At 39.6% G+C, this 27290-nt stretch overlaps 1 protein-coding gene across 2 annotated transcripts in view; it reads left to right on the top strand.

Annotated features, from left to right (window-relative positions):
- The window catches only part of GPR156 (G protein-coupled receptor 156), a 108534-nt gene that overhangs the window by 59244 nt on the left and 22000 nt on the right, over positions 1 to 27290 (top strand). For both annotated transcript variants that reach the window (XM_061399438.1, XM_061399411.1), the window contains 4 exons: positions 19074 to 19209; positions 19464 to 19574; positions 24535 to 24660; positions 25661 to 25756. In XM_061399438.1, the coding sequence (XP_061255422.1) occupies positions 19074 to 19209; positions 19464 to 19574; positions 24535 to 24660; positions 25661 to 25756 (469 nt within the window). The remainder of the gene's footprint in view (positions 1 to 19073; positions 19210 to 19463; positions 19575 to 24534; positions 24661 to 25660; positions 25757 to 27290) is intronic.

The following is a 27290-nucleotide window of genomic DNA, read 5'->3' as shown; positions in this document are numbered from 1 at the left end:
GTTCCTCAGTCAATTCAGATTCGGTGACCAAAAACCAGATTCACACCTTACCACTAATCTTTTTCTATCTCCATGTCTTTCTTATCTCAATTAATCGCACTACTATCCATCCATTCCTCATTCTGGATTTCCTTGTTTCCCTACACGTTCAGTTAGTCTCCAGGTCTTAGACATTTAATCTCTGAAATGTCTCTCAGATTGGCCTCCTATTATCCATCTCCATTGCTCACATGTAGTCTTGATCTACTTTTTATCTAAATTCTTGCAGTAGCCCTCTAACTGGTCTTATCCATTTCCAATTCAACTTCTGCCCTCTTGTCAGCATTTTTTCAAACATAGACTCTATTGCCTACTTAACTCCTAAGGTAAGCATTTTTTTTGTAATCCAGCTTTAATCTACAATTTTCTGTTTATTCCTTTTAAATAAGGTTACATTTTCATCACCTGGCCTTTGCTCATGCTCTTCCTTATTTCATGACTCTTCTCGTTTTTCACCTGATAAACTCCTTTTCACTCTTTAAGACAAACTCTAGTCCAACAAAATGTGGGCCTGGACCAGCATTATCAGTAGCATCTGGGAACTTGTTAGAAATATAAATTCTTGGGGCCCTACCATAGACCCTACTAAATCTGACACTCAGGAGGAGGATGACCAGTACTGTACTTTAAACAAACTCTTTTAAGTGATTCTTATCCATTCTAAAATTTCCAGAACCACTGTTCTAAGGCACAGTTCCTTTATCAATGCCTGCAGCACTTTGCCTATATTCTTAGTACTTAACTACATTGTTTCATGATCTTATTTCCTTATTCACTTATCTATATCCTCTGCTTCATACTGAGCTCTCAAATTCAAATACAAAATTTTTGTTTATTTCCTAGCACCTGCCACAGTGTCTGGCATACAGAAGATGCTTGATAAGAATTCAGAACCTAAAATATATTCTACTCCCCTCCAGGATTCAGTCCAGTTAAGAGTGCCTACAGACACACAGCACTGATATTCAGAAGGTGTCCAGAGTTTCTACTCTAAAGGCTGACATGTGCCACGCATGTGCCCAAAGCACACATACTGACAAGAGCGAGAGTCAGCAAGGATGCAAAGAAACTGGATGTCTCATACATTGCTAGTGGGTAAAAGGGCACTCCTACTTAATCAAACATACACTAACTACATAATTCAGCAATCATACTCCTGGGTATTTACTAGAGAAATCAAAACTTATCTTCATACAACAACCTGTACACAGATGTTTATAGCACCTTTATTTGTAATAATCAAAACCTAGAAACAACCCAGACATCCTTCAACGGGTGAATGGATAAACAAATTGTGGTACACCCATATAGTGGATCACTACCCAACAATAAAGGGGAACAAGCTGTTAACACATGCAACAACTGTGTTGATGGACCCCAAGGGCATTATGCCAAGAGAAAAAAGCCAATCTCAAGATGTTACATACTCTAAGAATCTATTTATATTGTATTCTAAAGAGATGAATTTATAGTAGTGAAGAACAGATTAGAAGTTGCATGGGTTCTGGTTGGAGGAAGGGTGTGACTCTAAACAGGGTAGTTGGAAGGAGGTTTGATTTTGTTTGCATATTGAAACAATTTTGTATCCTAATTATGGTGGTAAATACATTAATCTATACATGTAATCAATTTCATAGATACACACACAGAGTGCATGTAAACACTAGTGAAATTCAAATAAGGTCTATAGTTTAATTGATAGTATTGCACCAGTGTCAATTTCCTGATTTTGATAATATACTCTAGTAATATAATATGTTGTCTTTGGAGAAGGCTGGGTGAAGGGTACATAGAAATTCTGTTCTGTTTTGCAATTCCCTGTGAGTCAAATAATTTCAAGAGAAAAAGTCTTTTGAGAAAAAGAAATTCAGGGATTTCTGGTGAAAGCTAAATTAGAAAGCTTGACACAACACTAAAGTGGGACCCAGGGAGGGAGGAGAGTTCACTGCCCAGTAGAGATGAGAAAGGAGGGATGTGGAGTGGAAATTGCCTTCGAGACCACTTGATAGAACATGGCCTGGGCCTGTTCGCTTCTCTCCAGCCTGACTATGGACTCCTGCTTGCTCGGGGAAGAGTCAGTACTGGGGTGGAGAGGGAAGTGAAAGCTTATTCCTCAGCATTTTCTGACCCAAGGAGGTTGGGAGGAAAATCTTTCCTCAATAGGCCTAGGTGGGGAAATGGAGAGTGGGATTAAGAAATGTTGACCTCTAGAACTTCACTGGTGGTCCAGTGGTTAAGATTATGCACTTCCATTGCAGGGGGTGCAGGTTTGATCCCTGGTCAGGGAACTAAGATCCCTCATGTTGGGTGACATGGACAAAAAGTGAAAATAAGTTTTTAAAAATATTTTAAATAGGGTAATGATACTATGTATCTCAGAATGCTGTGAAGATTGCATTAGGTAGTATAGAGTGAGCACAGCCTAGCACATATTAAATATATAATTGATATTGCCTACTCTTTTTAATATTATTCTGTATAATTATCAATGTTCTAAGAAGTAGAGAAAATATGTATTCAGATGATTCTGACCATAATGTAATTTTTGATGATTCAGAGGTGCTTCATGATCCTTCAGTACTTCAAACATCATGAAATCAGCAGTCAGATAATTTAACATAAAAATAATAGTTTTTACTTTCTATCACTGGTTTCTTATCTGCTTTTTACTTTAGATACATTATCTCTAACCCTTATAGCACTCAGAAGGATAAGCATTATTTTTGCCAGATGACATGAAGAAGCCACCCAACCTTGGTTAACAGATCACCTGTCACACATAACTAGTCCATCTAGTCAGTCTGATTTCCAAGCCTTTTCCACAACATTATGTTACCTTGATATTAACCTTAGTGTGAATCCATGAAAGCTGCTTAAACACACACACAGCCTACCTAACAGTTGTTCCTTTCACATCAGATTACAGGACAGAAAATGCAACTCCTGTCACAGCCTAGGGCAAACACTTCCAGGCCATTGCTGGGGCCAAGACTTGGAGACATTAGACAATGATGGAAACCAAGAGCCCAAAGCCAGCTGTCACAAGAATTCAGTCTGGGGTTCCAGCCAGTAGGTCGAGCCAGGAGTCATAAGGGAACCCTGCCAAGGCTCAAGGTCCAGGCCAGCGATCATAATTGGAAGATGCAGGCAGTGCCCCAGCTGAAGGCACTCCAAGGGGCTCAGACTTCCGCTCTGTCTCCTCTGTATGGTAAATTCCAGCTGAAGGTGAGAAGACAGGTGAAAACCCTGGGGCAGCCAGAGCTCCTGCAGGACCTTTGAAATCAGGGTCAAGAAGGCCCTAGGAGAAGTTTGTTGATCAGTAGGAGGCCCTCAGGGCCCAGGTGGCTGGGATAGACTGAGGGTAAGTGAAAGATCATTGGAAGAAGCCAAGAATCAAGACTTCTGGATTAGCCGTTCCTGTGTGGTTCCTATTTGGCTGTAAAATTGCATAGAGATCCCTTCATCTTAAAATGAAGGAGTTGGGTTCACTCATTAATTTAAGCCATGTTCCTTAGAACCCTAAGACTCAAAACCTGTCCTAAGTAATTTGGGGTGGGGGTGGGGGTGGGGAGCAGCAAGTCTTGCCTCTAGAAGTCTCCTTTTTTTCTTTTTGGAGTACCCTTACAAGACTCATGATTTATCCAGGATAACAGACATTTAGTAGGGTTCTACTAAGTTCAGAGCTCCAAAAACAGTGCTAGAGGCAAAGCTGAGTAAAACCCCGGCCCAGCATCATGAATTCCCAGATCTTGGCCCAGCAGGGTTGATTCTAGCAGTTGTAGTGGGGATTTTGCTCAGATTCACTAAGGCCCAAAGTTCTCATACCACAAACCTGAGGATTAGAAAGAAGGGGAGGAGGGAAGAGAAAACTCACAGCAGTGCAGGTGAGTCTGCCTCAGAGAGATCAATTTACATGTCACCTGGTAAATGATAATAATCTGATTCACAGCAGATGCCCTGTGATTGGTGTTTCATGTGGCCAACTCTGCTTGTGCTTTTTGCTCTACTTAAAATCAGGGCATCTGCTCTGTCCTTTGAGAAGTGCTGCAAGTCTTCTGCTAGGAATTGCTCAAGGCCTTTCCCACAGCTAAGGGGAAATAGGAAGCTGAAATCCCTGCTTCATAAATTATAACACATGCCTACCTTTTCAGGTCTGAGGTATTTGACAGAAGAGAATTTTTTGTTTCTAGTGTTCCCTGCCTCCGTGGCATTTAAAAATACATTTTAAATATAACTACATGAGACATGGAAACTAATTTTTTTTAAACCTACGTGATGTGGCCATAATACTCCTAGTTAAAGCCATTCAAGCTCCCTTCTAGTAAGGATACTTTTTGGTACCCTTTTTTCCTCTCATCACCAACTTATCTTGAATTTATCAGTATGCATTTTCACCACTGACCTAAACTTGAGCTGGTATAATGAAGTACTTAACAGACATTGAGTCTTATATCTAAAATCCACATTTCAGCTTTAAAAATGTTTGTAAGGTTGTATTTTAAAATTAATCTTTAGGCCTGTTTATAGTCCCGGAGAGCTATACATTATGAAATTTGTATTCTAGAAATTTATATTCATAGTACATAAAAATATCCATAATAAGCATGTGTTCATATACATAGATTTTGTAAATGTCCCAATGTATACTGAGAAAATAACTGGTACTATTAAATTCTTATTCTATTTTAAAAGATGACAGAATATGAAAATTGTCTTTGCAGTGAAAGCATTAGAAACCAGAGAGGTGGAGTCCTAATGAGCTGAGGACAGAAATTACATCTCATTTGCTTTCTTGTCTCCAGTTCTTCTTCATACCTTGACAAGTAGATATTTAAGAATTGTTGAATAAGTGTCTGATGCAGAAAGTTCATTAAGAAGATAATAATGAATAAAACATGGAGACACTAAGGTCATCTGTTAAAGGGAAATTTGGGGGCAGGATATTTACCAAGTTTTATTTTGCACTTAATAGCTAAATATTTTGATTGATTGAGACGTAAATTCTAATGCATCTTTGGTAACCAGGTCAGCCTATTTTTCCTACTTAAGGTAGAGAAGCAGAAATGCAAAGTATGACTGGATATATTAATAAGCCAGAAACAGGGAAAAGAAGTTTGCTTCTGGAATAAGTTGAGAAGGAAGAGCTGGAAAGGGCCTTAGATTTCATCAAGTTGAAGCACTGCTAACCATTTAGCTCTTCTGCAGGCAGAATGTCCTTATTTATCCAGTTCCTCTCTAGCTTCAGTGCTGAATACAGGGCTGAATTGACAGAATCGTCGGTAGGGAGTTTGCTCTCTCTGTGTGAAACAAAGCTTGGAAGCACTTATGACTACAGGAAAGCAGGCAGATTTAGGGAGGCCAGGCTTACTCAGGACAAGCAGCGGGGCTGAGTGTTTCAGTTCTTGACAAAACACCCTTGACTGCCTGCAAGGATGTAAAGAGAAGGCATGCATTGCAGCCTAGCTAGAAGCAGCAGCAAATCAAGATCAGCAGATTTTCTGAAGTCAGAATGGGATGCATGTTATTAACTTCTGAGCAGATGTCAGCTGAGATCCTGTAGTCTGTGTGGTCATGAAGATGAGGTCTTATCCATCAGTTGCTCGACAAGGGCTGTCATCACATCACTGGGCCTACATGGCTCTTGACACATGATGTAAGAGATATATCGGACAAAAGCGTTTCCTGGGGGAATTCAGCCAATGGAAAGGAATCTTTCAGATGGCCTGATTTCATTGGAGACAAGTGAACACACATGTGTGTGCCTGTGTGAATATACACACCTCCAAGATGCTGCACTTTCCTAGAAACAAAGAATGGGAGAGCAAAAAGCTTTATAAGCACCCCATTAGGATCCTTTCTCTCATTTATTTTTAGACTCCCTCAGCATCATACTGAGAGGGAAAGCTGAGGAGGGGCTCACCCAGATGACAAGGCTTTTCCATGAGGGTTTGGTATCTGGGATTTGCCAAGCGGTTAAAACCCTGTCTGTGGAAGTCCATAGCACCTAAAATATCTTGTCCCTTTTGTGTTCAGTAATGCCAGAGAGTTTTCAGCCATTCTATGAGGGACTAGTAGGCTGCAGTCCATGGGGTCGCACAGAGTCGGACACAACTGAAGCGACTTAGCAGCAGCAGCAGCAGGAAGGACTAAGGGGATCCCCCTAAAACTCCTACCTTTACCCAGAATGTACTCCTCTTATCTTAGCATACAAACATTGAACCAGCTCTAGACTCTCCCTCTGACTATCAGGGATCTCTGCTGCTTTATAGCCATTTGACTCACTTTCAGACAGATGAGAGCCTCATCCACCCACCTAACAGAGGAGAGAAATGCCAGGGAAAAATGAGATGAAGGAAGAGGACAATGGACTTTCCGTGTCCATCAGTGAATTCATTCATTTGTCTAACAAATGGTTATGGAATACTTGCTGTTTTTCCAAAGCCTGTCCTAGGGACTGAGATACAGACAAATAAGAAACAGCCTGGCTTTTGAGGAGTAGAAATTGTCTAGTGGAACAAACAAAAAGGTAATATAACATGACAATTGTGTTGGTGTACATATATCCTGGGGTAGTATAAGGACAAAGAGGAGGGGACCAAGCCTAGACTGAGGGCATCATCCAGACAGGCACGTGCTCTTATTCCTTTGAGTCCAGTGAAGTGAGTCACTCACAAAGGAAATATGAAGAAATACCTCATAGAACAAATAAAAGGATTGACTGGTAGTACAATAAGCTTGGCTGATTGATTTTGGTGCCAACAGTCTACAAGGTTATACAATATTCTCCCCCAGCAGTCAGCTGCCTAGATATAAAACAATGGATTGTAATTTTTTAATTTAACTATACTTGATTTACAATTTGTGATAGTTTCCAGTGTACAGCTTCAGTTTCTGCTGCATTATAAGTCATTACAAGATATTGAATATATTTCCTTATGCTATACAGTAAATCCTTGTTGTTTATCTGTTTTGTATATAGTGGTGTGTATCTGTTAATCCCATACTCCTAATTTATCCCTCCCCCACTTTCCCCTTTAGTAACCATATATTTGTTTTCTTTTTTTTTTTTTCATATATTTGTTTTCTATGTCTGTGAGTCTGTTTCTGTTTCATTGATAGGTTCATTTGTATCATATTTTAGATTCTACATATACATGATATATGGTATTTGTCTTTCTCTGTATGACTTACTTCACTTAGTTTGATAATCTCTAGGTCCACCCATGTTGCTGTAAATGGCAGTATTTCATTCTTTTTATGGCTGAGTAACATCAGTGGATTGTACTCTTGATGCGAGTTTTGTTGAGCAGGTTGCACCAAAAGGTCCTATTTAGAAAGGGAATTGAGTGTTGTTGAGAGCCAGTTCAGATAACTAATCAGAGGTTTGAAATTGAGTAGAGAAAGGAAGAGAGACTGTGAGGAAGCTAAGGAACCAAGGAACTGGCCGCCCAGAGGCTTCAGTGGGCAAATGTATTAGATGTAAGCTTATGAGAGTAGAAGGCTGAGGACAAGAGACTCACTTGTTCATTCATTAAGTATTTATTGAGTAATTTCAGTATGCGAGATAGTGTTACAGTGCTGGGAGTACATCACGAACTGTTCTAATTGGCAAGTGGTAGTGTTAGTCGCTCAGTCGTGTCTCTTTGTGACCCCATGGACTGTAGCCCGCCAGACTCTTCTGTCCATAGGATTCTCCAGTCAAGAATATTGGAGTGGATTGCCTGCCATTCCCTTCTCCAGAGGATCTTCCCAACCCAGGGATTGAACCTGGGTCTCCTGCATTGCAGGCAGATTCTTTACTGTTTGAGCTACAGGGAAGACCTAATTGGCAACAGAAGACGTTAAATAAGAAAAGTTATAATATGTAAATTATGTAACATGTTAGAAGGTGAAAAGGACTATGGTGGGATGGGTTTGGAGAGAATGGAGTGGGACAAGAAGGATTTGGAGTCTGGTGTAAAAGTGTGATTTTAAGTGGGATTATCATCATAGGCCAGGTTGAGAGGGTGACATTTAAACAAAGACATGAAAGGAGAGTGGGAATGAACCACACACATATGTGAATTGAAATATTCCAGGCAGAGAGAACAATCACTTTGAAGCCTTAAAGTGTGAGAATGCCTGGTGTTTTCATGGAATAGCAAGGAGGTGTGTGGCATTGGATGGGCAAGGGGAAGAAGTAGGAAATGAGGTACAGAGAGAGCCAAGACCAAATGTGAAGGCATTGTAGACACTGGTAAAGACTTTGGCTTTTCTTCTGAGTGAGAGAAAGCCATTGCAGGGTTTTGAGCAGAGAAGTGACATGATCGGTATGGCTGCTGTGTTGAAAATAGACTTTGGGAGGATCCAGAGTAGAATCAGTGGGAGTCCGGTTAGGAGGTTGGTGCAATAATCCAAATTGCAAAATCAGAGTTTGATAAGGGTGATGGCAACAGAGGTGGTGAGAAGTAGTTGGATTCTGGATATGTTTTAGGGATATAGCTAATAGGATTTCATGACAGATTGGATGTGGGAGGTGAGCTAGAGTTAAGTATGACTCCAAAATTTTTAGTCCAAGCAGATATAAAGATGAAGTTGCCATTATCTGAATGGGATGGGGAAAAATGTAAGAACAGGTTGAAAGGAAAACTAGGAGTTAAAATTTGGACTCATTGAGATCAGAGAGTGGAGTATTGGTGTTTAAATTTTCTGAAGTGGAACAATTTTGAATGATCTTAAGACCCAGGGTGTGACCCTTGGGGACGGGTATCTGAAAGTGGAATAAAGTGCAGTTGTTATAATTAAAGAATTTAAATTCTTAAAATTGAAAGGTTAATGAAATCTCTTAGGGTGGTCTCCTAGGATGGTGGCCCAGGCAGGAGAGAAAGAATAAGGGCCAGGCTGCTCTCACCCTTATGATACAAAGTTTGACTATAAATAGCTACAAGTCACACAAATATTAGTTTGACATGTCCAGAACTGGGTTCAGATTTTAAGCTTAATACATTAGAGATAAATGATCACATTTGCTGAAATACAACAGATAAAATTATGATAAAGTCACTTGGAACATACCCAGATGAGTTAGATTTATAATCTCATTGTAGCAAGGATCAAAAACAGTGGATTAAAAAAACATTTAATAAATTTCACAATTTAATCTTAATTGTTTTGTTAAAAAGCTTTTTGGAAAGATACTCATATTTGGTTTTAGATATATTTAAACCTAAATACCATTTATGTAAATTCATGTAGCATTTTAGAAAGCATGGCCCTCTGACATTATAGGAAGGTTTTCTGATTGTCACAGCAAGCTCAGAAGTAACGTTAGCTCCTTTCACAGGCCATGTTTCCAAATTCTGTCCTTAGCATCAGTAAGAAGAAACCTCAGGATGACCAGTCTCCATAATGCCAAGTATAATGAAACTCCAAGGTCAGACACTGATATTTGATTAGGGTTTTTAAAACATCATACTCTGAGCTGCTGCTAAGTCGCTTCAGTCATGTCCGACTCTGTGCGACCCCAGAGATGACAGCCTCCCAGGCTCCCCCGTCCCTGGGATTCTCCAGGCAAGAACACTGGAGTGGGTTGCCATTTCCTTCTCCAATGCATGAAAGTGAAAACTGAAAGTGAAGTCTCTCAGTCGTGTCTGACTCCTAGCAACCCCATGGACTGCAGCCCACCAGGCTCCTCTGTCCATGGGATTTTCCAGGCAAGAGTACTGGAGTGGGGTGCCATTGCCTTCTCCAATACTCTGAGCTGGTGAATGCTATTTATACATCTAAATTCATTAAAGATTATTGAAATGGTAATCCAGGTTTATACAGGTTCTACAGATATAGATGGATATTTACCTCTATGTACTGAGACCTTCGGAGAAGGCAATGGCAACCCACTCCAGTATTCTTGCCTGGAAAATCCCATGGATGGAGGGGCCTGGTGGGCTGCGGTCCATGGGGTCGCTATGAGTTGGGAGCGACTGAGTGACTTCACTTTCACTTTTCACTTTCCTGCACTGGAGAAGGAAATGGCAACCCACTCCAGTGTTCTTGCCTGGAGAATCCCAGGGACGGGGGAGCCTGGTGGGCTGCCGTCTCTGGGGTCGCACAGAGTCGGACATGACTGAAGCGACTTAGCAGCAGCACTGAGACCTTACTTGAGAACTGAGAAAACTCTTGTCTTGTACTTCCAACTAATAAATGAAAAAAAAGATAATGAGATAGTTATAAAATCCTTTAAAAAAATTCCCACATTGTTTCTGTCAGGAACCCCATCTGGGCTTTTTATGTCTTTATAAATGAAACACAGGTAATCTAGATGAGACTGGCTGTTTATAGGTAGATAATATTTAAATCTTCTTGCCATGCAGAAATTAACGTTTGTGGTTGATTAAAATATTCAGTATATGCAGGATTCATCTTTTAGTTCAATAGAAAAATATAAATGACATTAGTGGTTGAATTCTTATTAAAGTATCAAAGACATTCTCCAGACTTACATAATTCACCTGCTGAATTGGAGATGATTCACCTTTCAGTGACTTCACAGGTATTAACTTGGCCAAACAAAACAGATAAATTGTCTTCCATTCATTTTTTTTTCCCTGAGGTAAGTTTTTAGTAAAACTAGGAAAATTATAAAAATATACATATATGAGTCCATAACATGTCCATTTGAAAATCAATTTGCATCAACTTTTGAGATGTGAAGACTGTGTAATGTATATTTTGTTTTAAAACAAAACAAAACACTAAAATGAGTTCCTCCTAACTAAATCAAGAAGGGGAGGAATTCTAAATCAGGATTCATACAGTACTGAACTATACAAAAGAGACCTGATTGTACAGTGGTGTTCACGTAAAATGGTCCAGAGACGAGTTAAGAAAGAAACCTACCAATCAGTCATCTAGACAACACAGACATGTGGCTGTGAAAGCTGAACATTGGCTTGGTGAAAATCTCCTCGTCAGATATTCATGGCTGATGCCTAGGAGATTGTAAGAGGCTATGGGGAAGAACAGCCTCATTTCTTGGTCTTGCAGGAGACCACCCAGTGGTTGTACCACTGCCCAGGCTACTGGCTGCACTGCATGGCCAGTCCTGGCCAACAGTGCTCTGTTTTCTAAGTCAGTGTCAGAACTGGTCTCTCTGATGTATTGCTTTTCTTAACAAATGCTTTGTGGAGCTGCTGATAATCATTGTTACTTTGGTAGTCAGTATTCATCACATGGGCTTCCTGGGTGGCGCTGGTGGTAAAGAACCCAGCTGCCAATGCAGGAAACATAAGAGACATGGGTTCAGTCCCTGGGTGGAGAAGGTCTGCTGGAGGAGGGCATGGCAACCCACTCCAGTATTCTTGCCTAGAGAATCCCATGGCCAGAGGAGCCTGGAGGGCTACAGTCCATTGTGTCGCAAAGAGTAGGACACAACTAAAGCAACTTTAGCATACACGCACATTCACTATATATTGCCCCTTATGGGAAAAGACAAAGAAACTAGGGACAATTACTCTCTTTCAGCCCACAGTTTAAAGACATGATGACTGAGGATGTAGACCTATTAGTAAGTGGATAGGTAGGATAAGGCTAAATCCTAAATGGGGATACAGGAGACTTAAGGTGAACAATAGAAAATTGTTCTTTATACATGTAGCTCTCTTGCTAAGTGATGAAGGTGATATTTTAAGAAGATAAATGTGAAAATAATGTACAAGATATATTAGGACAGGGAAGAACTGGTGTTACAGAGAGCTGAAGCTTATACCAAAAAACCTAACAGTTAATGTTTTTGCATTGCCTTAGAGTATTCAAGGAGTTTTAGCACAAACCTCATTTGATCCTCACAATACCCTGTAGGTACATAAGAAAGGAGATATTATCTTTATTTCACAAACGAGGAAACAGGAACCTAGACTAGTTAAATGACTCAATGAAAGTCACATAGCTGTGATTGGCTGAGCCAGGATTCTCATCTCACACCTGACTCAAGTTCCATTTCTCCTAACATGACTGTAATCTGGATAAATGTGACAGCAGTAGGAATAGTATGTGAGGGACAGCTCAGAGAGATTTTGAAATAACAACTGAAAGAAACGCAACGATTGAGTAGAGGTGATAAAGAAAGAAGTGGAGAAGGAAAAGGAAGAAGCAAAAGGTGATTCTCAGGTTTCTAAAGCCTGGAAGATGATGAGATTAATAACATTGTCAGCTATATTTGTAACATGCTTGCTACATGCTGGGGCCTGTCCATGCTACCACACACTTGGCTGTATTGCCTCATTGAATCCTCAGCCCTCACAACTCTTTGGTTTGGGAGGAGGAGAGTGTGTATTATTATTATCCCCTATTTACAAGGGGAATACATGAAGGCTGTTTTCACATTTGGAGGAAGAAAAAAAAAATTAAGGTTTTTACTCTAAGACTAGGTAAAGCTCAACCAGAGTCATTGGCCTATGGTGACTATACTTGGGGCTTGAGTTGCAGGCAGTTTTGGTGTTCTTGTGTGTGTGTGTGTAATTATGTTGCTGAGTATGAAATAATCAAGCTGGGCTGGTGGTAGTTGTGATGGTTTTAAGTCCTGCACTGCTAAACTGTTTTTTTAATGCCTCCCAGATAAATACTTTGCCTGTCTTTAAAATAGGCTCTAGTATGTAGCTGGTTTTGCCTTGGCTCTGGTCTTCAAGGTGGTCAGTCAGGGAATCCAGGTAGATAGATAAGAATGCTTTCCCCCTCAGTAATTATTTTAAAATAAAGGTAAAAGTACTTAGTAAAGAATCTGCCTGCAGTGAAGGAGACTCAGGTTCAATCCCTGGGTCGGGAAGATCCCCTGAAGAAGGGAATGACTACCCCCTCCAGTATTCTTGCCTGGAGAATTCTATGGATAGAAGAGCCTGGCAGGCTAAAGTCCATGGGGTCTCAAAAAATTGGACACAACTGAGCAACTGAGTGTAATAAGTATTATAAGTGTAATAAGTGTAATAAGTATAAAATTACCAAAGGACTAGTAGTATAAATACTGTGTTTATGCAGAATATACTATGAAAAGCTATGACAAACATAGATACCATTTTTAAAAAACAGAGACATTACTTTGCCAACAAAGGTCCATATAGTCAAAGCTATGGTTTTCCCAGTAGTCATGTATGGATGTGAGAGTTGGGCCATAAAGAAGGCTGAGCACTGCAGAATTGATGCTTTCAGACTGTAATGTTGGAGAAGACTCTTGAGAGTCCCTTGGATTGCAAGGAGATTCAACCAGTCAGTCCTAAAGGAAATCAACCCTGAATATTCACTGGAAGGATTGGTGCTGAAGCTGAAGCTCCAGTACTTGGCCACTTGACGTGAAGAGCTAACTCATTGGAAAAGACCTCGATGCTGGAAAAGATTGAAGGCACAAGTAGAAGGGGTCGGCAGAGGATGAGATGGTTGATGGCATCACCGACTCAATGGACGTGAGTTTGAGCAAACTCCGGAAGATGGTGAAGGACAGGAAGCCTGGTGTGCTGCAGTCCATGGAGTCACAAAAAGTCGGACACAACTGAATGACTGAACAACAGAATACATTATTTAGACTAAAATCCTTAAGTATTGCATTACTTCTTAATTGTTAGTAGTTATTTTTATTTCTTAATTGTTATCAATCACAGTCCAGTTTAAGTCTGGTTTCCCCTTAGGTTAACCAGTTCACTCATTTGTACCTTGTCTACAACCTCTGTTGGTGCTGAGAGTATGTCTCAGACTCAGTCTACCTTTCCTTATAATCTTTAAAATGCTCTGAAACCTCAAAAATCACTAAAGGGTCTTCCCTAGTGGCTCAGTGGTAAAGAATTCACCTGCCAATACAGGAGACAAGGGTTCAATGCCTGATCTGGGAAGATCCCACGTACCATGGGGCAACTAAGCCCATGTGCCACTACTTTTGAGCCTGTGCTCTAGAGCCTGGGAGCCCTAACTGCTGAGCCCACATGCTGCAATTCCTGAAGCCTGAGCAGCCTAGCACCACTATACCATGACAAGAGAAGTCACCACAGTGAGAAGCCTGTGCACTGCAATGAAGAGGAACACCCACTCCACAACTAGAGAAAGCCCTTGCAGTAACTAAGACCCAACACAGCCAAAAATAAATAAATAAATAAAAATTTTTTTAATCACTCGAGAAGTAGTCCTTCCCAAATTTCCTGCTTTCAGTCTCTGCTTTCTCTCTCTTTCTTTCCCTTCTTGGTCAGACAGAGAGAGGAAAACAGTTTACATGTCAAATAAAGTAAATAGTGCATGAAAAACTCTCCAGACTTTTTTCAAGTAGTGATGTGAAGTGAAGTCGTTCAGTCGTGTCTGACTCTTTGTGACCCCATGGACTGTAGCCTACCAGGTTCCTCTGTCCATGGGATTTTCCAGGCAATAGTACTGGAGTGGATTGCCATTTCCTTCTCCAGTGGATCTTCCCGACCCAGGAATTGAACCCAGGTCTCCCACATTGTAGACAGATGCTTTACTGTCTGAGCCACCAGGGAAGTCCTGTATTTCAAGTAGTATTTTTCTGTAAAGCTCATTTTGTTTTTAATTTAATTTTTTATTGAAGTATAGTTGATTGGGCTTCCTTGGTGGCTCAGATGATAAAGAATCCACCTGCAAGGTGGGAGACCTGGGGTTTGATATCTGAGTCAGAAAGATGCCCTGGAGAAGGGAACAACTACCCATTTTGGTATTCTGGACTGGAGAATTCCATGGAGAGAGGAGCCTGGCAGGCAACAGTCCATGGGCTTGCAAAGAGTCAGACGCGACTGAGGAGCTTTCACTTTCACTTCACTTTCATAGGTGATTTACAGTGTTGTGTTAGTTTCAGGTATACAGTAAAGTGATTCAGTTATACATACATGTATATATATATATATGGAACAAAGACTGGTTCCAAATAGGAAAAGGAGTACGTCAAGAATGTATATTGTCACCCTGCTTATTTAACTTATATGCAGTACATCATGAGAAACGTTGGGATGGAGGAAGCACAAGCTGGAATCAAAATTTCCGGGAGAAATATCAATAACCTCAGATATGCAGATGACACCACCCTTATGGCAGAAAGTGAAGAACTAAAGAGCCTCTTGATGAAAGTGAAAGAGGAGAGTGAAAAAATTGGCTTAAAGCTCAACATTCAGAAAACAAAGATCATGGCATCCGGTCCCATCACTTCATGGGAAATAGATGGGGAAACAGTGGCTGACTTTATTTTGGGGGGCTCCAAAATCACTGCAAATGGTGATTGCAGCCATGATATTAAAAAACGCTTACTCCTTGGAAGGAAAGTTATGACCAACCTAGATAGCATATTAAAAAGCAGAGACATTACTTTGTCCACAAAGGTCCTTCTAGTCAAGGCTGTGGTTTTTCCAGTGGTCATGTATGGATGTGAGAGTCGGACTATAAAGAAAGCTGAGTGCCAAAGAATTGATGCTTTTGAACTGTGGTGTTGGAGAAGACTCCTGAGTGTCCCTTGGACTGCAAGGAGATCCAACCAGTCTGTCCTAAAGGAAATCAGTCCTGAATATTCATTGGAAGGACTGATGCTGAAGCTGAAGCCACCTGATGCGAAGAGCTGACTCATTTGAAAAGACCCTGATGCTGGGAAAGATTGAGGGCAGGAGGAGAAGGGGATGACAGAGGATGAGATGGTTGGATGGCATCACCGACTCAATGGACATGGGTTTGGGTAGACTCCGGCAGTTGGTGATGGACAGGGAGGCCTGGCGTGCTGCGATTCATGGGGTCACAAAGAGTCGGACACAACTGAGCAACTGAACTGAACTGAACTGAACTGAACTGAAATACATATATATATATATATACACACACACACACATATATACACATATATATGTATTACACATATTTGTTCTCAGATTCTTTTCCCTTATAGGTTATTGTAAAATACTGAGTGTAGTTCTCTATGCTATACGGTAGGTCCTTGTTGGTTATTTATTTTATATATGCGTGTGTGTGTGCTCAAATCTCTTCAGTCCTGTCCAGCTCTTTGAGATCCTATGGACTGTAGCCTGCTAAGCTCCTCTGTCCATGGGATTCTCTAGACAAAAATGCTGGAGTGGATTTCCATGCCGTCCTCCAGGGGATCATCCTGATCCAGAGACCAATTCCATGTCTCCTGCGTCTCTTTCATTGCAGGCAAATTCTTTACCACTGAGCCACCTGGGAAGCTCATTCTATATATAATGGTGTATATATATTAATCTTAAACTCCTAATTTATCCCTCCCTCCTTTCCCTTTTGGTAACCATATGATTGTTTTATATTTTTATGGGTCTATTTCTGTTTTATATCTAAGTGAATTTGCATCATTTTTAATTAGAGTCCACATGTAAGTGATATCTTCTGATATTTGTCTTTCTCTGGTTTATTTGACTTAATGAGATAATTTAGGTCCAACCATGTTGCTGCAAATGGCCTTATTTCATTCTTTTTTATGACTGATTAATATTGCATTGTATGTACAACCACATCTTCTTTATCGATTCAGCTATCAATGGACATTTAGGTTGTTTCCATGTCTTGGCTATTATAAATAGTGCTGCAGTGAGCATTCAGTTCAGTTCAGTCACTCAGTCGTGTCCGACTCTTTGCGACCCCATGAATCGCAGCACGCCAGGCCTCCCTGTCCATCACCAACTCCCGGAGTTCACTCAAATTCATGTCCATCGAGTCAGTGATGCCATCCAGCTATCTCATCCTCTGTCGTCCCCTTCTCCTCCTGCCCCCAATCCCTCCCAGCATCAGAGTCTTTTCCAATGAGTCAACTCTTCGCATGAGATGGCCAAAGTACTGGAGTTTCAGCTTTAGCATCATTCCTTCCAAAGAAATCCCAGGGCTAATCTCCTTCAGAATGGACTGGTTGGATCTCCTTGCAGTCCAAGGGACTCTCAAGAGTCTTCTCCAACACCACAGTTCAAAAGCATCAATTCTTTGGCACTCTGCCTTCTTCACAGTCCAACTCTCACATCCATACATGACCACTGGAAAACCATAGCCTATGCAGTGAGCATTAGGATGCATATATCTTTTCAAATTATGCTTTTCTTCAGGTATATGCCCAGGAGTTGGATTGCTGGCTCATATGGCAATTCTATTTTTTTGTTCTTTAAGGAACTTCCACACTATTCTCCATATTTCTGTACCAGTTTACATTCCCACCAATGGTGTGGGAGGGTTCCTTTTTCTCAATTACCTGTCCAGAATTTATTTTTTGTAGACTTTTTGATGATGGCCGCTCTGACTAGTGTGAGGTGATAATTCATTGTAGTTTTGATTTGCATCACTCTAATAATTAGCAGTGTTGAGCATCTTTTCATGTGCCTTTTGATCATCCCTATGTCTTCTCTGGAAAAAATGTCTATTTAGGTCTTCTGCCCATTTTCTGAGTGGGTGTTTTTTTTGCTATTGAGCTTTATGAACTATTGTATATTTTGGAGATTAATCTCTTGTCAGTTATACCATTTGCAAATATTTTCTTCCATTCTGAATTGTCTTTTTTGTTTATGGTTTCCTTTGTTGTGAAAAATCTTTTTAGTTTAATTAGATCCAGTTTGTTTATTTTTCTTTTTCTTTTCATCACTCTAGAAGATGAATCCCAAAAGATATTGCTACAATTTATATCAGAGTATTCTAACTGTTTTCCTCTAGGAGTTTTATGGTATCTGGTTTTACATTTAGGTCTTTAATCCATTTTGAGTTTAATATTGTGTATGGTGTTATAGAATGTTCTAATTTCATCCTTTTACATGTAGCTGTCCAGTTTTCCCAGTACCACACTTTGAAGAGACTGTGTTTTTTCTGTTGTATATTCTTGCTTCCTTTGAGCCTGTGCTCTGCAACAAGAGAAGCCACCATAATGAGAAGCCCAAGCACGGCAACTAAGAGTAACCCCTACTCACTGCAACTAGAGAAAACCCATGCAAAGCAACAAAGACCCAGCACAGACAAAAATAAATAAATACAAATTTAAAAAAAAAGAAATGTATTAATTAATTTTGTATCCTGTAACTTTACCAAATTCATTGATGAGCTCTAGTAGTTTTCTGGTAGCATCTTTAGGATTTTCTGTGTAGAGTATAATGTCATGAACAAATAGTGACAGTTTTACTTCTTCCAGCTTGGATTCATTTTATTTCTTTTTCTTCTCTGATTGCTGTGGCTAGGACTGCCAAGGCGTTGTTGAATAAAAAGAGTAAGAGCAGCCATCCTTGTCTGATTTTAGAGAAAATGCTTTCAGCTTTTCACCACTGAGCATAATGTTAGCTGTGGGTTTGTCATATGTGACCTTTATTTTGTTGAGGTAGTTTCCCTCAATGCCCACTTTTTGGAATGTTTTTATCATAAATGAATGTTGAATTTTGTCAAAAGCTTTTTCTGCTGCTATTAAGATGATCGTATGGTTTTTATTCTTCAGTTTGTTAATGTGTATGGATTTGCAGATATTGAAAAATCCTTGCACCCCTGGGATAAGTCCCACTTGATCATGGTGTATGATCCTTTTAATGTATTGTTGGATTTGATTTGCTAGTATTTTGTTAAGGATTTTTGCACCTATGTTTATCAGTGATATTGGCCTGTAATTTTCTCTTTTTTTGTGGTATCTTTGTCTGTTTTTTTTTCTAATAGTTTACCTTACAGCTCACTTTTAAAGGTTCCAAACTGTATCTCCTTAGGAATCTACCTGCTAGTTATTTATTCACTAGGCTGCATAGAGCAGTCTCTTAGCAACCATAAACTTTAGGGAAAAATTCTAACTCTTCTGTGATACCACCTGTTTGGGGGAAGTTGGCCTTCTTTTAAGACTTGGAGTTATATAAGCAAGAAATGCTAGAATGTAATTCTTTCTGAAAATAAATTTAAATAAACCATAACAATTTTTCACAGGGTTGTAAAGCAGTCTTCCCTATGACCTTTTACTCCAAGACCGCATTGGAGATTTTGCTGGCAGGGAAACTTTGTACACTCCCAGGACAAATGTCATGACTGTAGGTGTCTTTCTTCCTGGTTTCCCATAGGATTGTGAAGATGTCCAGTCCCAATCTGAACATTGTGACCTTATTGGGCAGTTGTCTGACTTACAGTAGTGCTTACCTCTTTGGGATTCACAATCAAGGTGCTTTAGTGGGAAGCTCAATGGAAAGTCTCATTCAGGTAGGTGAAATCTTCAATTTTATTTTGAATATCATGCAAATTTTGATAATCTTTAAAATCATCTGCTCCTGTAGGTGTTGGTTATCTTTGTCCTTGGTGTGGGCTCTTTCAGAGGCAAACCCTGGAACCCTGAGTCAGTGAGGTCCACTTTCTGCCCCAGGTCCTCTGTGGACTGAAGCTTTGCAGATCAGAATGTATGGAGAACCACAGAGGTTTCTCTCATGCCTCTTTCTTCTGTTCCTTTCCATCTGTAGATAAGACTCTCCATGTTGTGCATTGGAACCTCCCTGGTGTTTGGCCCCATTCTTGGGAAGAGTTGGCGACTCTACAAGGTGTTCACCCAGAGGGTTCCGGACAAGAGAGTGGTAAGTACGTAGCAAGTACACATTGCTTGATCACAGACAGTAGCTCCATTATTGATTAAAAGCTAGAGAAACTTGTACCAAATTACTGGGTCTGGCTCTTTTATGATGATCTGAAGTTCCTGCCCCTAATTCAAACCTTGGAGTCATGTGGCCTCATAAATTCCAAGGCTGGAAAGCTGTTTGTCAGTGCTATTGGGAGACAGGTCTTTAAATGAAAGTTCTGCTTCATATGCATCCCAGGCCCAGGTACTACTCTGGGGGATGTGTGAGCTGGCCCTTATCTGGCACCAGCCTGAAGGAGAGCAAGATGCCCAGAGGGGCTGTTGCTTGGCACGGGTGTGAGCTGAAAAGTGGGCAGAGGGATAGCGATTACAGAGAAGCTATAGCAAGTAAGCAATTATTCCTGTCTTTGGAGGCCAGTTCTTTTCCATACAAGAAGGCCATGCTCTGTACTAAGAAGGATGGGCCTGAAACAATGAGCAAGGAAGAACATATCCATTCAGACAGAATCAACCCTAGCAGCTATGCAGCAGCCAGATTACCTATGTGTCCCTGACATCAGATGTCATCCTAACCACGTTCCCTCATTTTATCATGTTTCCTGATGGAGCTGCCCAAACCTCAAAGGCTGATCATCAAACCCTTAGGTCGTATCAATCCTGTCCAGATCCAACGTATTACTCAGTTGGAGTTTACTTCTCTGGACTGACAAGATTTTCTTTTAGCAAATCTTTTGTGGTGAATATTTATCAAAAACTCTGCTGTGAATAACCATACATATGAGAAACATTGCCTAAAGGACATCCATGCCTCTAGAACACTAATTCCTCTTTTTAAAAATAGCTTTGTTGTTATTCAGTCACTAAGTCGTATCCAACTCTTTACAACACCATGGACTGTAGCATCCAGGCTTCCCTGTCCACTGTCTCCTGGAGTTTGCTTAAACTCATGTCTATTGGATGGCGATACCATCCAACCATCTCATCCTCTATCACCACTTTCTCCTCCTGCCCTCAATCTTTCCCAGCATCAAGGTCTTTTCCAATGAGTTAGGTCTTCACATCTGGTGATAAATAACTTTATTTAGAGATAATTGACATGCACTGAACCACATATATTTAAAGTGTATGATTTGATATATTTCGACATGTGTATATACTATGAAACGTGGGTTATAATCTGCAAGTCTCCTCATACACCCTTGCCATCTTCCTCTCTTGTCGAATTCTTATATCTCCTATTCCTGTACCCAGGCAACCATTGACCTGCTTTCTGTCACTGTAAATTAGTTTGAATTTTCCAGAATTTTATATAAATGGAATTATACAGTGTGTATTTTTATCTTGTTTCTACTTGGCCTAATTATTTTGAGATTCATCTATGTTGTTACTTGCATCAGTGATTCTTTCCTTACTATTGCTGAGTGATTTTTCAGTGTGTAGATAAAACTGCCGTTGGTTTATCCATTTACCTATTGGTAGGTGTTTGGATTTGTTTCTAGTTTGGGGCTATTAAAAATAAAACTGCTGTGAACATTTGTGTATGAATCTTTGTGCAGACGTATCTTACTTTCATTACTGTTGGTTAAAAACCTAAGCATAATGTGGCAGCCTAGATGGAAAGGGAGTTTGGTGGAGAACAGATACACATACATGTATGACTGAGTCCCTTTGATGTCCACTTGAAACTATCACAATATTGTTAATCAACTGTACTCCAAAATAAAATAGAAAGGTTTTAAAAAAAGCCAAGCATAGAGTGATTAGATCATATAGTAAGTATATGTTTAACTTTTAAAAAAATTGCATGACAGTTTTACAAAGTGGTTGTACAATTTTATGTTCCCATCAATACTATGTGAGTCCCTTTCCTCTACTTCCTTCCCAACATTAGACTTTGTTGGTATGTGTGTTAGTCATTCTAATAAGTATGTGTAGTAGAATCTCATTGTATTTTAATTTCATTTCCCTGATGCAATGTTGACTATATTTTTATATGCTTATTTGCCATCCATATATCTTCTTTGGTAAAGTATCTGCTCAAATCAATCACCTGTTTTTTAATTTAGTTGATTTTCTTCTTATTATCGAGCTTTGAGGGTTCTTTTTACATTCTGGATATAGTCTTTTATCAAATGAATATAGGTATCTATACAAGGAAATCAAGAGGAAATCATCTGATTTGCAAAGATTTGCTTCTAGTTTATGACTTTTCATTCACTTAAGAATGTCTTTCAAACAGAAGATATTTCTAATTTTGATGGAGTTCAGTTTCCTACTTTGTTCTCTCATGGATCATGTTTTGGGTATCAGACTTAAGAAACTTGTCTAACCCAAGGCCTCAAAAGTTTTTCTTTTATGTTTACTTCTAGAAGTTTTAAGAGTTTTTTTTTTTTTTTACATGCAGGTCTATGATTCATTTTGAGTTAATTTTGAAATATGATGTGATTGAAGTCCATTTTTTATGTATGGATATCCAGTTGTTCTGGCACCGTTTGTTGAAAAGACTCCTTTCTTCACTGAATTACCTTTGCACCTTTGTTGAAAACTATTTGTCCGTAGATGTGTATAACTACTACTAGACTCTGTCTCATTGATGTCATTGTTTGACACCAATACCATATTATTGTAGCTTTATATTAAATCTTGAGTCAGGGAGTATTAGTTCTCTCTCAGTGTTGTTTTGGCTAATCTGGGTTCTTTGAATTTCCATATAAATGTTTGAATCACTTTGCCAATTTCTTCAAATTTCAGCAGAGATTTTGATTGAGATTGTATTGAATTTGTAGATAAAATTATGGAGAACTGACTTCTTAACAATGTTGTATCTTTTAACCCATAAACACAATATATTTCTTCATTTATTTAGGTCTTTTCTAATTTCTCTTAGCAATTTTTTTGCAGCTTTCAGTGAAGGTCTTTCATATCTTTTGTCAAATTTATGTCTAAGTATTTTATATTTTTGTGATATTATACATGTTACTGTTTTTCATTTCACTTTACAATTTTTGTTGCTAGTATATGTATATAATAGTAATACAATTGATTTTTAAGCTGACCTTACCTGCTGCAATCTTGCTAAATTACTTATTAGTTCTAGTAGCTTTTGTGTAGATTCTATCAGATTTTCTGCATAGATGAACATATCTTCTATAAAAGACATTTACTTTCCAATCTCTATGATGGCACTGACTAGAAACACTAGTACAGTGTTTAATAGAAGTGCCTTGAGTTGTTCTTGATCATATGGGGGAAACATTCATCTTAGTCAAAACTAATGTTAATTTTGTTTTATCACAATGTTAGCTTTATGTTAGATATTAGCTGTAGTTTTATCGTAATGCTCTTTACCTAATTGGGGAAGTTCGCCTCAATTCCTATTTTATTGAGTTTCTATAAAGAATTATGTTAGACTTTGTCAAATGTGTTTTTTGTATCTATTAACCATATGTTTTTTTCTTTGCTCATATGGTGAATTATATTAAATGATTTTAGGATCTCAAACCAATCTTGCATCCCTGAAACAAGCTCCACTTGGTCATTATGTATTATCCTTTTATGTTGTTAGATTCAGTTTCATAAAATTCTGTTTATAATATTTATATTCATTTCTTAAGGTATGTTGCTCTGTAGCTTTCTTTTCTTATAAAATCTTCACCTGATTTTGGTAACAGAGTATTTGTAGAATAAATTGGGAAGTATTCCCTCCAATTCAATTTCTGGAAGAGTTTGTGTGTAATTATATAATTGGCATAAGTATTTTATAGTTGTATGCTTCCATTTTCCCATCTTCCAATCTTTGTGTTGTTTTTACTTTTACATATGTTACAAGCCCCATACACTTGTTATTAATTTTTGTTTAAACAATCCATTACATTTTAAGGATATTTAAATAGTAAATATCAGTCATATATTTTTCTATGAAGTTAACATTTCCAGAGCTCTTGATTTCCTTGTATAGATACCTATATTCATCTGATATTTTTTCCTTTTGCTTCAAAGTTATCTCACATTCTCATTCAGGTGTGCTAATACTGAATTCTTTCAGCTTTTATCTGAAAAAGTCTGTATTTCACCTTTGTTTTTGAAAGTTACTTTTTCTGAGTATAAGATTCTAGGTTGAATTTTTTTTCTTGAGTACTTTTGAAGATTTCCACTGTTTTCTCACTTGACCTTGTGTCTGACGAGAAATCTGATGTCTTCCTTATTTTTTTTTTCTATACATGCTGTGTCATTTTTTGCTGGTTGATTTGAAATTTTTCTCCTTATCACTAGTTTGGAGCATTTTAATTCAGCAACTGATTCGTTTTTCTTATAAAAACCATGAATCATGTAACTAGTTGTGCTTCCTTCTTTTCATTGGTTGTCAAAAATGCAGAATTGTGTTTCTGCCCCAGTTCTTGAATGCTATGTGCTCTCCTCACCAGAGCATTCATCATAATTCTCCTTATTATCTCTTTTCCCTAATATTTTTCATCCTATTGCTATATACATTTTTAAAATTTTATTTTTCTAACCACAAAAATAACACAGTCTCTTTGTATTAAATCAAATGATTCACATATGTTTGAAGGAAATGCTAGTAGTCCCTCCTCCACCACCATTGTCTCTCAATCTGACCCTCCAGGTTAATGGTTGTTCATAGTTTAATATGAAAGTTTCCACATCTCTGTATGTGCTTGTATAAACATATTTAGAAATAATAGTGTATTTATTTTATAATATTCCTTGAATCCTTTGTGGGAAAGTCAGGATATGGAAAGGGCAAAGAAATGAAAACGATGATATGAACATAGAATCACTGAGTACACTTCATGTCTGTATCATCTTTGATGGCTGGCTTTGAAGTCCATTTGGAAGATTAACCCAGGAGCCTTTAGCTCAGAGCACACAGAACACTCTAGACTCCGTGTTGTATAGCCAGTGAGCAAAGGAAAGTTATGACCTTAACTCTTTTGCAGATAATCAAAGACCTGCAGCTTCTGGGGTTGGTGGCAGCCCTGGTGATAGCTGATGTGATCCTGCTCATGATTTGGGTGCTGACTGATCCCATCCAATGTCTTCAGATTCTCGGTGTCAGTATGACGGTGAGAGACCCAACCCCTGGAGAATCTAGTTCCTGAACTGGAGGGACTGGCTTCTGTGAGTACACAGAGGTCATTCTCCCAGGAGCATTCACTGTGTGGACATCCTCCCAACAAGAAGATAAATGACCCCTAGAGGATGGCAAGTCGGGAGTTGTGGCTGCCCTGAACACCTACCCCTTGTCTGCAGGGTCTGCTGCTACTCCCGCTACTCCTCCCACCCCAAGTGTTCTGCGGCATCCGCTGAGATGTCAGCACACAGGAATCTGCCTGGCAGTTAACTCCACTTCCACATTATCAATAATGAGAACTTACAGAGTTGCCTTACCCAATTGTTGAAAGGTAAAGGATTCTGAAGGGTTCTTTGGAGTCAGTCAACCCTGGTTCAAATCCCAGCTCTACCACTTACCAGCCATGTGTCCTTGGGAAAGTTATTTAACCTCTCTAAGTTTCTATTTCCTCATAAGTAAAATAGAGATAATAATACTAATACTACCTATTTCATAGGGCTGTGATGAAGATTAAGTGAAACAGTACAGGTAAAGAATTCAGCTGTGCTCAGAACATAGTGTTTAATTAATAGGAAGCATTATGTCTTCAGCCTCACAAAGGGGCTGAGGAATACAGTGGGATCTTGACGTGCAGATTCAATATTGAAGTTTCAACTATTAACAAATAGCAGGAGCAGGATGTGAAATAATTTGTAATTTTTCTGCACGGATTTGAATCACTGTGGTAGTAAAGCACATAAGAGGAATAAGCCCTCCTGGCCCCAAGCATCCACATGTTAGCCCAACTTGGTTGTCTTTTCCTCTAATTCATAGTTACTCTCATTTGGATTATAATGGAGTCACCTAAGCTAGTTTTTACATATTAAAGGAGCTGTAGAGGAGCTCACAATCCAGAATGTGTACAAAGATCAGCTGTGTATGTGTGTTCCAGAATGTGTACAAAGATTGGCTATGTAACTGTGGGTGCCCTCCTGACCCTATGTCCCTCCTAGGTGACAGGGAGAGACGTGTCCTGCTCTCTGACCAGCACACACTTCTGTGCTTCCCGGTACTCCGATGTCTGGATTGCTCTCATTTTGGGATGCAAGGTTGGTAACCTTATCTCCTTGGGATACTATCTCTCTGTTACCAATAAATGGATAAGAGGAATTACAGGAGTTAATGAGGGGATTCCTGCGAAGTCTGACTCAGTCCCTTCCTAGCTGACCCTGAACCTCATTTAACCTCTTTGAGCCTCGGTTCCCTTATATATAAAACGAGGATGATGTACCATCATCTCAGAACAGTTGTGAGTTTTGAAAGGGTAGATGCATGCTGAGTTTTCAACCACTCCTGGCCCATAGTAAGAGCTTAATAAATGAGTAGATGTTTCATTATTATTCTTCCACTGCCCCCGCAACCCCCAGCGGTTCTAAAAGCACAGTGCCTCTCTCGTTCTTCGAGCCCCTGTGGAAGAGCACATCCTCCCTGGCACAGAAACTCAGCTCTTCCCCCATAGCAACTCCCTCTGCGACTCAACTTGATTTATTTCTCCAATGCCTTTCATGTAATCCCATTTCCATTTTATTTTACTGCAATATATTTCTATAGGACAAAGAAAGAAAGGAGAAAGAGTGCTGAGCATCAGGAAGCTGACTAAGCCAGGACCCCATGGGCTCCCTGGTCGACAAGCAGTTCTGGTGGAGGACCACAAATCTGCATATTAAGTCCCCCAACCCCCCACCCGAGCCTGCCAACTGCCCCCTACCCCACACTTCTCAGCAGTGAGAGCGAATGACACAAATATCGGATGTGAGTCACTCAAACATGAGTCCTGCACATATAGATGCTTTATTCATACCTCATTATTTTTTGTCAAGAATTTTAATAGAGTTAAAACATTTTAATAAAATCAGATTGAACATTTCAAAACCATAGAGTTAATTTTACTAACCTTTGATTAAATTGCTAATGATATAACTCTGCCAAATGCCACCTGATAATGTCAGTTATCCAGAAGTCAGGCCCTACTGGCCTGCTGACTAGTATGTCCTCTAGTCATTGAAGATCTCAGGGTGGCCACGACTGGGGCTCTGGCCCCCTTTGGACACTGAGCATTTTGGGCACCAGATGACATCTCTACTGAGCTGACTCCTTCACAGCAGGCACAGCCAGTCCTCCAAGCAGTTGTCTTAGGGCCATCCCTATAGATGGAGGTGGTCAGATTGTGTGATTTCAGGGTCCCTGGCAGGTAGCCTGCTGATACCTGACCTTACTTTTATTATTAGTTCTCCCTCTAAATCCCCATCATCCCCACCCACTTCCTCCCCCATGGCATCTTCACATTCTATATCATAAAACATGGATATTTGGGAACTTCCCTGGCAGTCCAGTGTTTAAGACTCTGAGCTTCCAATGTAGGGGGCACAAATTCAGTCCCTGGTCAGGGAAGTAAGATTCTGCATGCCTCATGGCATGGCCAAAAAACAAAAATAATACACAACAAGAAAAACATGGGTATTTGTATGCTTGCCTTAAATCTCCCAACCACACTGAACTTCTCAAAAGCTAGAACCATGACTTCCACTTGGCAACACCATTTCCCTCCCTACAGCTACCCCTAGCATGGAGCTTTGCCCCTAA

This window comes from Bos javanicus, chromosome 1 (assembly GCF_032452875.1).
Source record: "Bos javanicus breed banteng chromosome 1, ARS-OSU_banteng_1.0, whole genome shotgun sequence".
In the NCBI taxonomy this organism is placed as follows: Eukaryota; Metazoa; Chordata; class Mammalia; order Artiodactyla; family Bovidae; genus Bos; species Bos javanicus.
Note: the sequence above shows the minus strand (reverse complement) of the source record. Positions and strands in the feature narration are given on the sequence as shown.